Raw genomic sequence first — 15,232 nt, 5'->3', positions numbered from 1 at the left:
CGCTATTTTAAAGGTACTTACTGCTGGTAAAAGAGACTGCATATTTTGATTAGAATCTGCTATTGTAGCAAGGTATACCAAGTTTGTATGCAACATCTGCTGATACCTATTAAAACAAAACAAATAACAATGTTAAAAATAATTTTCTTACAACATTATAATCATCTGTGAAGTTTGATAAAAGTATTGTTGCCTAAACATGAATAGCAATTTATTTTTTCCTATTTCCTCTGCAAAATAATTTCAAATAATAAATAATATATTTAAGCCGGGCGTGTGGTGCACACTTGTAATCTCAGTACTTGGGAAGCTGAGACAGGAAGATACCAGGTTCACAGCCAGCCTTGGCTAATTAGTGAGGCCTTCTCCAACTTAATACCCTATTTCAAAATAAAAAATAAAATAAAATAGAGCTGGGAGTGTAGCTTGAGGGTAGAACGCACCTGGGTTTAATCACCAGTACCGCAAAAAAAATTAATAATAATAAACATTTATAAAAAAATAGAAATCTTCCTACATGCTACCTATTGTTATGATTGTTTTGTATGCACATATATCACTGAATACTCAAACCAACACTATGAGGAAGAAGCTCTTATTTTTCTCCATTTTACAGATGTAGAAAGTATGATTTAGAGGTTGTTAACTTATACAAGACTGAATACCTAATAAATGGGAAAACTGATATAGGTAGTATCCTCATTTACATAGGTGCATTAGAGTTTTTTAAAAAATTAAAATGAAGAAATTTGATAAAATATGCTTAACCCCTTCTTTCTGCCATTTTCCTTTTGCCAAAAGCCTCAAACCTGAATACAAACAGGAGACGGGATCACACATTTCCCCCTTTTTATTCCTGTAGCTATCACCAATAATTTAAGCCCGCTGTGGATATACCATGACACTCATTTATCAGAATGTAATAAATTCAGAAGAAAGTGACCACGTACTCTCCAATTACAGAAAAAAAGATATTCTAAAACACAGAGATGAAAGATAGGAAACTAAAACCACTGCAGATTAACTTTAAAAAATTCTCAATATTGATGCCATATGATTAAAAATGCTTATTGTAATCTTATTTATGAATTAGTTTGGCTAAATTTTCCTCATAATTTTAAGAGTAAATGAAGATAAAACTAGATTAAAGTCATGATCCAATTACCAGTGTTCAGTCTTGGTGCATGCATATAGCAAACCGATAAATGAAACTTGCCCCAAATCATCAGGCCAACATGTACCAAATCAAACATGATACAATTTTTGATAAGCCTTAAACAAGGATCAAAAAATACTTATATTACATCAATTATTCATTATTATTATTTTTAAATTCTTCAAGCAGCACTACTGACAACCACTATTGAACTATTTCATTACTGAAAAGGTCTTAATAGAACTTAAAATATAGGACTCCAAGGGCTGAGAATGTAGCTCAGTGTTAGAGCGCTTGCCTAGCATGAATGAGCCCCTGGGTTCTATCCCCAGCACTGCAAAAAGAAAAAAGATACAGGATTCCCTTTGAAAAACCAAACGGATATTTTTAATTAGAACACATAATTCATTTCAAAGTCCACACATCTAAATTTCCTTTTCTCTGAGTATTAATGTGGTTGCATTATACTCAGATATTGTAAGGACCATTGACAGCCCCATCAGAAATAAAACCAAATCGTTATTTTGTGTGTCATCCTGGGGATTGAACCCAAGATCATTTTACTTCTAAGCTACACCCCAGTCATTTTTATTTTTTGTTTTGAAACAAGGTCTTACTAAGTTGCTGAGAGTCGAGCTAAGTTGCTCAGGCTGGTCTTGAAACTGGGATCCTATTGTCTCAGCTTCCCCAGTACTTGGATTACAGGCAAGAAGCCACCACATTTAGTCAAGACCAAATCTTGCTAAGAATTTATCTAGGACTTTTTAACAACAAAAAAAAGTATTAAGCTGATTAGTACCTAAATAGCCAGTGTTGAAATAATATTAAACCTAATCTTTCACTTTTTTTCTCTTAGTACTGGGGATTGAACCCAGAGGCATTCTACCTCTAAGCTTCACCCTCAGCCCTATCTTACTCTTGATTTTGAAACAGGGTCTCACTAAGTTGTGGAGGGCCTCACTAAGTCTGAGAACCTGCAATCCTCCTGTCTCAGCCTCCCAAGTACCACCAGGCCCAGCTCTAATCTTTCACTCTTAAAGTCTCATTTGATTAATAATAGATTATTATAGTTGATATAATAGATTATATAGTTGAAATAGATCTGAGCAGGAGGAATACAGGTTCAAGGACAGCCTCAGGTAACAGCGAGACTCTCATTAACTTAGCAAAATAAAAATAAAATAGGGTTGGGAATATAGCTCAGGAGTAAAATATTCCTGGGTTCAATCCCCAGTGTCATACACACACAAAACACACACACACACACACACACACACACACACACACACACACAGAAGAGAAACGCAGATCTCTAAAATCTCTTCCATTTTAAATATCTATAAATGCAGATCATTTGTGGAGTAAATTTAATTTGAAGACATTTCCTTAACCTTCTCCCAACCATCAAATCTTTTTTTTTTTTTTTTTTGCGGTACTGGTGGGGGGAACCCACGGGCATTCTACTTCCAAGCTACACCCCCAGCCCTATTTTTTATTCTTTATTTTTATTTATTTATTTATTTGGTGGTATTGGGGTTCCTGGAAGCCCTTCTACCTCTGGGCTACACTCCCAGACCTATTTTTACATTTTTATTTGGAAACAGGGTCTCCTAAGCCAGTGCGCGCGGCTGGCTTCGAACCTGCGCCCTCCTGTCTCTGCCTCCCTGGCGCCGTGATTACAAGCATGCGCCACAACACTCGGCTTACTTCTTATTTGGAAACAGAGTCTCACTACATTGCAGAAGGCCTTGCTAAGTTACTGAGGCTGGCTTCAAACCTGAGATCTTCCTTTCTCAGCCTCCCAAGTACTGGGATTCCAACTGTGCAATGACCATGTCCAGCTTAAATTGAGCTTTCCTAACTTTGATATGTTTTACGTAAAATAGCACTGTTTTCACAGCATTCATTCACACAAGCCTATTCTGCCGGGCGTGGTGGCACAGGCTTGTAATCTCAGTACTTGGGAGGCTGAGAGTGGAGGATCACAGGTTCACAACCAGCCTCAGCTACTTAGTGAGGCCCTCTACAACTTAGTGAGACCCTGTTTCAAAGTAAAGAATAAAAAACAGAGCTGGGTGTGTATCTCAGAGGTAGAATGTCCCTAGATTTAATCCCCAGTACTGCAACAACAACAAAAAAAAAAGCCTACTCTAAAATAAAACAAGGCTCAAAAGACAAACATTAAGTTAAGCAAGTATATACTCATGTTCATTTAAAAGCGTGTGTATAGGTCATTAAAATGCAAATAGAGAAGAATCTGGACTCAGCTAAGACAATAAAATGTTAATAAAAATATTAAACATTTTCCTGAAAACTTAATTTCTTGTTCTATACTGTTATATTTGTCACTTAAATAGTATATGTCCCTGCCGGGTATGATGGCACACACTTGTAATCCCAATACTTGGGAAGCTGAGACGGGAAGATCGCAGGTTCACAGCCAGCCTCAGCAACTTGTGAGGCCTTCTGCAACTTAGTGATACCTCGTTTCAAAATAAAGAATAAAATAGGGCTAAGGGTTTAACTTGAAGGTAGAATGCCTGTGGGTTCAATTCTCAGTACCAACAACAACAAAAAATTAAAATAGGCCATAGGTCAGACATGCTGGACCACACTTGTAATACCAGCATGTGGGAGGCTGAAACAGGAGGATCACCATTTGCAGACAGCTTCAGCTTCTTAGTGAGGCCCTTTGCAGAGAAGGCCTTCTCAGCGAGACCCTGTTTCAAATTAAAGAATAAAAAATGGGGCTGGAGGTGTCTCTCCAAGGTAGAATGTCTCTGGGTTCATTCATGATTTTTACAATGACAAATTCCCTAATGATGCATTTCTCAGATTGTATCCCCATCATTAAGCAACACATGACTGTTTTTTCTTTCTTTCTTTCTTTTTTTTTTTGGTACTAGGAATTAAAAAAACCCAGGGGCATTCTATCTGAGCTCTACCCCCAGCCCTATTATTTTTTATTTTGAGACAGAATCTCATTAAGTTGCTGAGGCTGGCTTCAAACCTGCCATCCTAGTATTTCAGCCTCCCAAGTTCTGGGTTTACAGACATGTTTTACCAAACCCCACACCTGGCCTTGACTGTACTTTTTTTTTAATGTACAGAGACTTATTATTTCTAAAGTATTATATGTTAGTAAAAGAAAATCAAATACATAAGCTAAGGATAGATACAAGACAGATTTGATACTTTTTTTTCCAGTACTGGGGACAGAACCCAGGGGCATTGTTCCTCCAAGCTACACCCCCAACCCTATTTTTTAATCTTTTTACTTTGTGAAACAGGGTCTCACTGAGTTGCAAAGGGCCTCACCAAGTAGCTGAGGCTGTCCACAAAGCACGATCTCTGGTCTCAGCCTCCCAAATGCTGGAATTACAAGTGTGTACCACCACGCCCGCCCAGACACCTTATCTTTATGCTGGAAACTATCTTATAATCTAGTGGCAGATATAAAATATATTCAACATTTTATGTTTAATGATGATAGTATCATAAATACAGATAATCTCAAATACCCATGATTATTAAGAACCTCTGAAAGATTCCACTAAGAGCCACTACATCAATTACCTTATATAAAATAACTAATATATAATTTATTGATAAAATTAAAAATATAATCTGAAAAGTTCAGATTCATGTTGAAAAAAAAAACCCTAAGCCAATTGTGGTAGCCCTTGTTTTTATCCCATTACTTGGGAGGCTGATACAGGAGGATCACAGGTTCCAGGCCAGCCTCAGCAACATTGTGAGGCCCTGTTTCAAAATAAAAAAATAAGGCTGGAGGTTCTACTCAGACTTAGAATGCCCCTGAATTCAATCCCTAATCTCACACACACACACACACACACACACACACACACACACACACACACACACACACTTTATCTACAAGGTATAAATAGTACATTTGTTAGACAATAGAAATACATTTTATAAAAGTTACCATCCTGAGTAGAAATTAAATTCCCTTAAATCACGAGTACTAATTTTCTTTTTCAGAATTATTTTAAAACACTCTGAAAATGTTGGTCCATCCTAAAATACAAAACACCAGAGGTAATGGAAGTAAATATAGGGTTGACTTAGGAAATGTTGAAACCAAATTCCGTAACAGCATAATAGTAATAGTCCATTCTCACATATAGAATACCTAAGCGTAAAGGGAGGAGGATGAGTCCACAGGCGGCTCAGACCATGGACCTGGATTAGATGGAGGCAACACGTGGTATGCCGAGGTATGTGTCTGTGTGTGCGCGTGAGAGCAATACCTGCACAGACATTACCAGTAAACATCTTTGGGTGGAGGAATATGGAGCTCTTATTTTAACATATTTATGTTTTCTAAATCTTACAATGCATATGCTGCCTTCATGAAATTGTTACTTTTAACAAAACATTGCTTTAGGCAAAGTTATCACCTCCAAGTAATTTTTAAAATTCATGTATCAATTTCCTAATGGTTGTAATTTCTTAAAGCTTTTCTTTATTTTCCTTTTGCTTCTCCTACTATGAGAAGTAAGAATATATATTAAAGTTGAAAGGAGAAAACTTTTCTTCTCTTTATTCACAATCCAATCCTGACAGCTTGAAAAAGAATATCTGAACAATACAAACAAAATTAAATTCATAAAAGCTGGATGTACTAGCCTACTGTTCCAGCTACTCAGGAAGCTAAGCCAGAAGAATTGCTTAAGCCCAGGGATTTAGACCCAGCCTGGGTAATATACAGAGACCCATCTCCTTTTTTCTTTCTTTTTTGTGGTACTGAAGATTGAACCCAGGGACATTTTATCTCGAAGCTATACCCCCAGCCCTACTTTATTTTTATTTTGAAAGTCTCAGGCTTGCTGAAGTTTTCCTCGAACCTGTGATCCTCCTGTCTCAGCCTCTAAGTACTGAGATCACAAGCATCATGCCCTATCACACTTGGCTTGCAAGAGCCCATTTAAAAAAAAAAAAAAGGTTTTAAATTCGACCCTAAATCAATTTAAGTGCCATATCCATCAACACATGTGAGAAAATCAGATGTACCCCAATATGCAGAGGATAAGGAAAATGGTCACATGAACCTGAAAGTTGAGAATATAAAAAATAAATCATTACAACTTTTGCTGACTCACATTGGAAGCACTATTCTGGTTCTTAACACCTATTATTCATAAGATGTACTGCTAGATTCAATAAGAATCTGAGCATGTCCTATGACATAAAATCCCTTAGCTCTAAAAATTAATCAGTGTTTCCCAAATTTGATCAATCCACAGCTGTCTTCAGATACTGATCTTCTATTACTAGTGACTATCCACAATTAAACTAGAGAAGTAGATCAGCTATTTTTTTAAATATATACCAACAAGATTCACTGAAAAAAAACAATATATATAAATGGAATTTGCCATATAAAATTCAAAATGTATAAAAAGATTAGAAAATAAGATAATCTAGCACCTAGGTCTTAGTTTCTAAATATTATCCTTACCAAAAAAAAAAAAAAAAAAAAACAAACAAAAAAAAAAAAAAACAAGGGCTTGGAGAAATGGGTGATTCTAGACTTTACAGAAAAAGTAAAGGGTAAGACCAGAACATTTTGAACAGGGTGAGGTGGTACAACGTTGTAACCCCAGTACTTGGGAGGTTTAAGTAGAAGGATCACAGGTTCGAGGACAGCCTCAGCAAGTAGTGACACTCATCAACATAGTAAGACCATATTTCAAAATAAAAATAAAAATAGACTGGGGATATAGCTCAGAGGTAGAATACCCCAGGGTTTAATCCCTAGTGCAAAAAAAAAAAAAAAAAAAAAAAAAAGACTAGAACATTTTGTGGTACAAAATAATACTCAAGAAATAATAGAGATATTTCAAGAAAGCTAGAGGGGCTCCCAGTGGCCAAACCTGGAATAATTAGAAAAATTATTATTAGTGTAGCAAATGATAAATCTAGTGAAAACAAAATGTGTGCATCCATTCAGATAAATATAAAATACTAAATAGGGAAGAAGAGACATGTCTTCCTTAGAGTGTAAAGTTCCAAATAAATCTAGATGGAATGATGGATTTGTCATTTGAAAAGCACTATAATAAAAACTACTTCAGGCCAAAATCATTGGTTGAGAGCCGGGCATGGTGGCACATGCTTGTAATCCCAGCATTTGGGAGGCTGAGACAGGAGAATTCAGGTTTGCAGCCAGCCTCAGCCACTTAGCAAGGCCCTCTGCAACTTAGTGAGACCTTGTTTCAAAATATAGAATAAAAAATGGAACTGGGGTTGTAGCTCAGAGGGAGGATGCTCCTGGGTTCAATCCCCAGTAAAAAAAAAAAAAAAAAAATTTTTAATCACCGAAAAGTCAGGCATGGTGGCACAAGCTTGTTTTATCCTAATCCTCAGGAGGCTGAGACAGGAAGATCACAAGTTCACAGTCAGCCTCATCTACTTAGTGAAGCCCTCTGCAACTTAGTGAGACCCTGTTTCAAAATAAAGAATAAGAAATCAGGCTAGGGTGTAGCTCAGAGGTAGAATGCCCCTGGGTTGAATCCCATTCAAATATTTAGGTTTTTTGAGATAAATGATAAAAAAAGAGTAGGTATGGCTGGACGTGGTGGCACAGGCTTATAATCCCAGTACTTGGAAGGCTGAGACAGGAGAATCACAGGTTTGGAACCAGCCTCAGCTACTTAGAAAGGCCCTCTGCAACTCTGAGAGACCCTGTTTCAAAATAAAGAATAAAAAATAGGGCTAGGAGTGTAGCTCAGAGGTAGAATGCCCCTGGGTCCCATCCCCAGTATTGCAGAAAGAAAGGAAAGCAAGGAATGAAGGAAATAAGCCTAGGGCAAGTAGCTCAGAGGTAGAATGCCCCTGGGTTCAATCCCAAGCACTGCAGGAAAAAAAAAAAAAAATCACTGGTGGATATCAAAGTTAATGTGTTAAATATAAAAAATAATGTTGTATAGCTCAAGTTATTTCCCCAGCAAGATATTTACGAATTATAAAGGAAAAATAATGACTGTAAGCCGGACATGATGACACATGCTTAAAATACCAGAATTTGGGAGGCTGAGACAGGAGGACTGTGGTTTGCAGACAGCCTCAGATACTAAGTGAGGCCCTTTGCACTCAGTGAGACCCTGTTTCAAAATAAGGAATAAAAATAGGGCAGGGGGTATAGCTTGGGGGTAGAATGCCCCTGGGTTCCACCCCCAGTACCACAAAAAAATTAATAATAATAATAATTATAACAACTGTACGGTAGGGAAAATGGCAGGTAGTATCTTAACTAAGTTATCAGTTATCACCAATACTGACACAAACTGAGGATGCACTGAGAAGGACAGGACATCACGTTTATGGTAATGCTGCCCAAAGTACACAGGGTGAATTAATCATGAATAAAGGACAGCCAATCATAAACGAGAGACACTCCACAAAAATAACTGTCCATATTCTTCCACAATGTTGATATTGTGAAGGATAAAAGACTAAGGAACAGGTCCAGATTAAAGAATAATGACATGCCACGCCAAGTAAATGCACAGCTGATCCTGTATGGAGGCTGAGACAAGAGGATCACAGGTTTGAAGATAGCCTCAGCTACTTAGGCCCTCCTCCCCTTAGTGAGACTCTGTTTCAAAATAAATTAAAAAAAAAAAAAATAGGGCTGGGGATGTAGCTCGGAGGAGGTAGAATGCCCTGGGTTCAATTCCCAGTAAGACACACACACACACACACACACACACACACACATACACACACACACACACATTAGATAGTACTGTATTTTGATGACAATTATATGCTAGCAGTTTAAGAATATGCCCTTGTTTTTTTAGGAAACACTGAGGTTACTAAAAGAAAAAGCCAAGAGTGGTGGTACACACTGTAATCTTAGTACTTTGGAGGCTGAAACTGGAGGATTGAAGGCTGAGACTGGAAAATCAAAAATTCAAGGACAACCTCAGAAACTTAGTGGGGCTCTCAGCAACCTAGTGAGACCCTGTTTCCAAATAAGAAAATCGGTCTGGAGATATAGCTCAGAGGTAGAATGCCTCTGGGTCCAATATCCAGTACCATAAAAATATATATATATATCTGCAATAATCCTTAAATGTTTCAGAAAAACAATATGGGGAAGAAATGAAAAAGTGGCCCAATATGTTCATTTGAGGAATTTCAGTAAAAAACACATAGAAATATTTTGTACTACCTTTAAAACTTTGTATTTAATACGCCGGGCGTGGTGGTGCACGCCTGTAATCCCCAAGCTTGGGAGGCGGAGACAGGAGGATTACGCTGGTTTGAAGCCGACCTTGCTGGCTTAAGAGGCCGTATTTCCAAATAAAATATAAAATAGGTCTGGGAGTGTAGCCCAGAGGTAGAAGGGTTTCATCCCCAGTACCACCAAAAAAAAAAAACTTTGTATTTATTAAGTGTGAACTTATCTCATATGTATATGTGTATATATGTATATGTATGTATATATGTATGTATTTTTTTTGACGGTACTGGGAATGGAACCCAGGGGCATTCAACCTCTGAGCTGCACCACCGCCACACCGCCTATTTTTTTTGTTGTTTGTTTTTGCCAGTACTGGGGGTGAAACTCAGGGGCATTCTACCTCCAAGCTATACCCCCAGCCCTATTTTTTTTATTTTTTTTTTATTTTTTTTGTGTGGTACTGGGGTTCCTGGAAGCCCTTCTTCCTCCGGGCTACACTCCCAGACCTATTTTATATTTTTGAAACAGGGTCTCTTACGCCAGCACGGCTGGCTTCGAACCTGCGCGATCCTCCTGTCTCCGCCTCCCAAGCGCGGGGATTACAAGCGTGCGCCACCACGCCCAGCAAGAATTTTATTTTTATTTAATTATTATTATTATTTTTTTGGTGGTACTGGGGTTCCTGGAAGCCCTTTTATCTCCGGACTACACTCCCAGACCTATTTTTACATTTTTATTTGGAAACAGGGTCTCCTAAGCCAGCGCGCGCGGCTGGCTTCGAACCTACGCGATCCTCCTGTCTCTGCCTCCCAAGAGCGGGGATTACAAGCGTGCGCCACCACGCCCGGCCCCCCGGCCCTATTTTTTATTTTTTTATTTTGAAAAAGTGTCTCACTGGGTTGCAAAGGGCCTCACTAAGTAGCTGAGGCTGTCCATGAACCAAGATACTCTGGTCTCAGCCTCCCCAATGGTAGAATTACAAGCGTGTGCCACCACATCCGGCTCAAAATATTATAACACACACACACACACACACACACACACACACACACACACGTGGTGGTACTTCTTTATCTTAATATGTAAAACTTTTTCCTAAATAATGATAGAATAATAATGAAAAAACAAGGTTTGGTCCATATAAATGGTAACCAATTATTTATTAAACATAAGCTTTGCTCTGTCATCCTTATATATACAGTATACTACATATGTCGAATGTAGTATATGTAGTACATATGCATTATAGTAGTATATGCAGTATACATAGCATATATAGTCTATGTAGTACATATTCAACTAAATAGATTACATATGTACAGATATAACTAATCTGAAGTCTTTATAATGCCAGGTAAAAATTACAAAAAAAAAAAAAAAAAAAAAAAAACTTGACACCTGTCCCCCTCACAAAGAAAATTTTTCTTTTGTAAAAATCAAGACACAAGCACTGAGCATGGTGGTACACATTTGTAATCCCAGTACTTGGGGAGGCTGAGACAGGAGGATCACAGTTCAGAGCCAGCCTCAGCTACTTAGTGAGGCCCTCTGCAACTCAGTGAGACTGTTTCAAAATAAAGAATAAAAAATTGAAGCCGGGCACGATGGTGCACACTTGTAATCCCCACACTTGGGAGGCTGAGACAGGAGGATCAGGCAGGTTCAAAGCCAGCCTTAGCTACTTAGTGAGGTTCTCGGCAACTTAGTGATAGTGAGGCTCTCAGCAACTTAGTGAGACTCTGTTTCTAAATAAAATATAAAATAGGTCTGGGAGTACGGCCCGGAGGTAGAAAGCCCCTGGGTTCCACCCCCAGTACCACAAATACATCCATCCATCCATCCATACATACATACTTACATACATACATACTTGGGCCAGGGGTGTAGCTAAGAAGTAGACTGTCCCTAGGTTGAATCCCCAGTAATGCAAAGAAAGAAAAAAAATAAAAACACAAAAACTTGTACAAAGATGTTTGTAGCAGGATTATGAGCCAAAAAGCAGAAACAATCCAAATATCCACCAGTGATAGATAAATAATGCAATATTAAAAGTTATTTGGTGATAAATATGAAGCCCTGATACATGCTGCGACATGGATGAACCGTGAAAACATTCCAGCATTTGAAAAGTCAGTCAAGCTGGGCACGGTGGCGCATACTTGTAATCCCAGTACTTGGGAGACTGAGACTGGAGGATAGTGGTTCAAAGACAACCTCAGCCAAGTAGTGAGGCCCTCTGCAACTTAGTGAGACCCTGTTTCAAAATAACAAATAAAAAAATAAAAAATTGGAGTGGGGAGTGGTAGCCAGACTAGCTTGTAATCCCAGCATTTGGGAGGCTGAGACAGGAGGATTTCGGTTCAAGGACAGCCTCAACTACTTAGGCCCTCTGCAACTCAGTGAGACCCTGTTTCAAAATAAAGAATAAAAAAATTGTGCTAGGGGTGTAGCTCAGAGGTAGAATGCCCCTGGATTTAATTTCCAGTACTGCCCCCCCCCAAAAAAAATTAAAAATTAAAGTAGGGCTGGAATATAACTCAAAAGTAGAATGCCCTGGGTCCAATCCTCAGTACAGAAAAAAAAAAAAGGCAGTCAAACAGACCGTACATTTTCTGAACCCATTTATATGAAATGTTTCCAAAAGGCCCATCTATACAAATAGAAAGTAGATAATTAGGGGTCAAATATTAGAGAGGAGAATGGGAAATGACTGCAAGGTATAAGTTTTTTTTGAAGTGGGTATGATGAAAATGCTTTAAAATTGACTGCATGACATTGTACAACTCTATGAATATATTAAAAACACTAAAGTGTACACTTCATAATTAAACAGTTATTAACAGAAAAACTAAAAACTACCAACAAAAAGAAATGAATACAAAAAAAGTTTCTTGTCAATCTTACTGAGAACACTCTGAGGTCTTTCCTTTATTCTGATAGTCCATTATACATTGAATAAGATGGTTATTTTCATCCAACATCTGAAATAAAATTAGAAACAGCTATTGTAAATCAAGTGCATCAAATACAAAAACTTGAGGAAAGGTAACTAACTGCTGATAGAACATTAAAGTGGACCCCCTAATAAAATACTGCCACCCCAAAACAACCCTTATAGAGTATAAAATCATTTAGGCAGGCATGGGAACAAGAACCTAATTCTCTTTAAATTTCTCTTTGTTAATGTTGCTATCTACTGTTACAAAATATTTTAGATTCACTTTAATAATAAGTTGTAAAGGGAGATTAATGAATTAGCTCCTTCTCACACACACATGCTAAACTCTCTCAATCTCATATGATAATATGCAATACACAGCTTGTTAGCACAATACTTCCAGTAATTATTTTTTTCCTTCAAATTCTAGAGATGTATACAAAACTGAATCCACTCAGGTCTTTTGCTATACATACTAGAGCTCACCACATACACACACACACACAAAAAAAAATCTTATTTTATACCTTGGGAATGATATGTGTAGTCAATAATTCTTTAATATTTCTTCCAATTCTTCCTTTCCCTTTCCTTCTCCCCTCCCCCTCTCTCCCCCCCTCTCTCTGAATTATTAACTGAAACCCCGAAGGGTAATTTTGTTTCTTTTGCATTCAAACATGTAATTACCTTTACTATCTTAATAGTAGCTTTAGCCAGTTAAGACAAAATGTTAAATTTGCTTTGCCACTTTGTAGTAGTAAGGAGAAGCCTGTCCTCATCCAAAACGAATACACGAAAACTTCAGGACAAGAAGTTTGAGATAGTTGTAGAGCTTCCAAATTTATACATGGTTTTGCAATTCTCCAAATATGGCATAATAATCATAAAATACAATGCTTATGCACGTATAATTTTTAACAAATACTTTGAGTTTACCTTATGAATACGCTGTCGTAAGAGTTTTAAAGCAAAAACCTATCAATTTATCCTTCTGGTAATTCTAAGCAATCTTGGCTTTGAGGATTAAATAATTACCTAAGTGAAGTAGCACTGAGGAAGAGGAATGATCCTAGCAATTAAAAGGGCAGTTGGTTTTAGCGCCAGCTTCTCTATCCTGAACAAACCTCTTAAGTTTCCAAGAGCTTTCAGAGAGAGACCAGAGACGCTCCTCCTAAACTGTCCCAGTTTTCCAGGATTCATAAAAGCATAAAGCACAAAGCCATAGTCAGGCATCTCAATAATTTAATCTATGTAGCCCTTAGAAATGAAGGTCCAGCCAGGTGTGGTGGCTCCTGCCTGTGATCCCAGTACTTAGGAGGCTGAGACAGGAGGACTACGGGTTCAAAGCCAGCCTCAGCAACTTAGGCCCTCAGCAATTTACGGTGACAGTATTTCCAGATTTAAAAAAAAAAAAAAATGATCTGGGGGTGTAGCCCAGAGTTAGAAGACCCCTTGGGGGTTCTGTTCCCAGTACCACACACCAAAAAAAAAAAAAAATCCATTTAACATTTACTGTGACTTTTCTGCCCTTTTGCTTGGGGGCGGGGGAAGGGGCTGCCTGTCCTAATAACACTACCAAATACACACAATCCCTGGGCGCCAAAAACAGTCCTTAGAACGCTCTCCTGTTCTCCAAGAGCCACACGGTACCCCGCCAGGACCTCCTCGAGCTCCGCCGACCGCGACCGACGCCCGGGACCTAACCACGCCGACACGAGCCGCTCGTCGGCCGCGTTGGTCTCGTCTCGAAATAAATAAATAAATAAAGAGAACTGAACGGCGCCCGCCGAGTCCGCCGGCGCCGCCGCCGGGGCCTGGCGGGCCTCTGCGGGGCCGAGGAGGAGGCCGCGGCGCCGGCGGCACGGTGGGGCGGCTCCGGGGCCCGCTCCGCCCGCCCGCCGGCCTTTGTGCGGCGCCCGCCCGCCCGCCCGCCCGCGCCGCACCTTCTGGATGGCGGCGGGCGTGATCTCCCCCTTGCCTCGCTGCCTCGGCGCCGCGAACGCCACGGACATGTTGCCGCCGTCGCTCTCTCGGCGCGTCCGGGGGGCGGGGTCTGGGCGGCGCCGGGCGGGACCACGCGCGCGGGGGGCGGCGAGAGCGGGCCGCGAGCCCCCGCCCCGCCGCCCCGCCCGGCCGCCCGGCAGCGCCGCCCCCGAGCACGGATGGTAGCGCCGCGCCCGCCGCCGCCGCACTCAGGAAGTGGGGCCGCCGCCGCCGCCCAGCCGCCCCTGTCACAGGAAGTGCGCGCCGCGCGGGAGGCCGGGAGGGGGAGGCCGGGGGAGGGGGAGGCCGCCGGGGGAGGGGGAGGCCGCCGGGGGAGGGGGAGGCCGCCGGGGGAGGGGGAGGCCGCCGGGGGAGGGGGAGGCCGCCGGGGGAGGGGGAGGCCGCCGGGGGAGGGGGAGGCCGGGGGAGGAGGCCGAGCCGCCGCCGCGCCTTCTTCGCAGGACGGCGCGGCCCTCCCCAGCTCGGCGTCTTGGGGTTTCTTCTGGGATAAGGCTCGCTCTCGTCACTCCCCGTCGTACACCTAGACACTGTGAGCGAGGCCCGGGCTCCGAGGCTTCGAATCCTGGACGGGAAGTGGGGGGACGATTGCCAGCCGACTAAAGATGCTGGGCAGATGTCGGTAAGATGTTTGGGGTTTTCACGTTATTCCGTAGAAGCCGGGCGTGGAGGCGCACGCTTGTAATCCCAGCAAGTTGGGAGGCTGAGCCCGGAGGATCGTTGTTTGCGGACAGCCTCAGCTACTTAGTGAGGCCATCCGCAACTCAGGGAGACCCTGTTTCAGAATTTAAAAAATAGGGCAGCAGGTGTAGCTCGGAGGTTGAATGCCCCCGGATTTCATCCCCAAACCCGCAAAAAAAAAAAAAAAAAATCGGTCTGGGGGTGTTACTCAGAGGTAGAGAATGCCCCTGAGTTC

The 15,232-nt window shown here is 40.8% G+C and overlaps 1 protein-coding gene across 4 annotated transcripts in view; it reads right to left on the bottom strand.

Moving 5' to 3' along the window:
• Positions 1 to 14,327, bottom strand: part of SS18 (SS18 subunit of BAF chromatin remodeling complex) — a gene marked incomplete at both ends in the record, with an annotated part of 60,271 nt that extends 45,944 nt beyond the window's left edge. For all 4 annotated transcript variants that reach the window (XM_080714277.1, XM_080714278.1, XM_080714279.1 and 1 more), the window contains 3 exons: positions 22 to 106; positions 12,282 to 12,358; positions 14,259 to 14,327. In XM_080714277.1, coding sequence (XP_080570403.1) covers positions 22 to 106; positions 12,282 to 12,358; positions 14,259 to 14,327 — 231 coding nt within the window. The remainder of the gene's footprint in view (positions 1 to 21; positions 107 to 12,281; positions 12,359 to 14,258) is intronic.
• Positions 14,328 to 15,232: the final 905 nt, after the last annotated feature.

This window comes from Muscardinus avellanarius, assembly GCF_963383645.1.
Source record: "Muscardinus avellanarius genome assembly, chromosome: 17".
Taxonomy (NCBI): domain Eukaryota; kingdom Metazoa; phylum Chordata; class Mammalia; order Rodentia; family Gliridae; genus Muscardinus; species Muscardinus avellanarius.
This window is presented reverse-complemented; position numbering and strand designations above follow the sequence as displayed.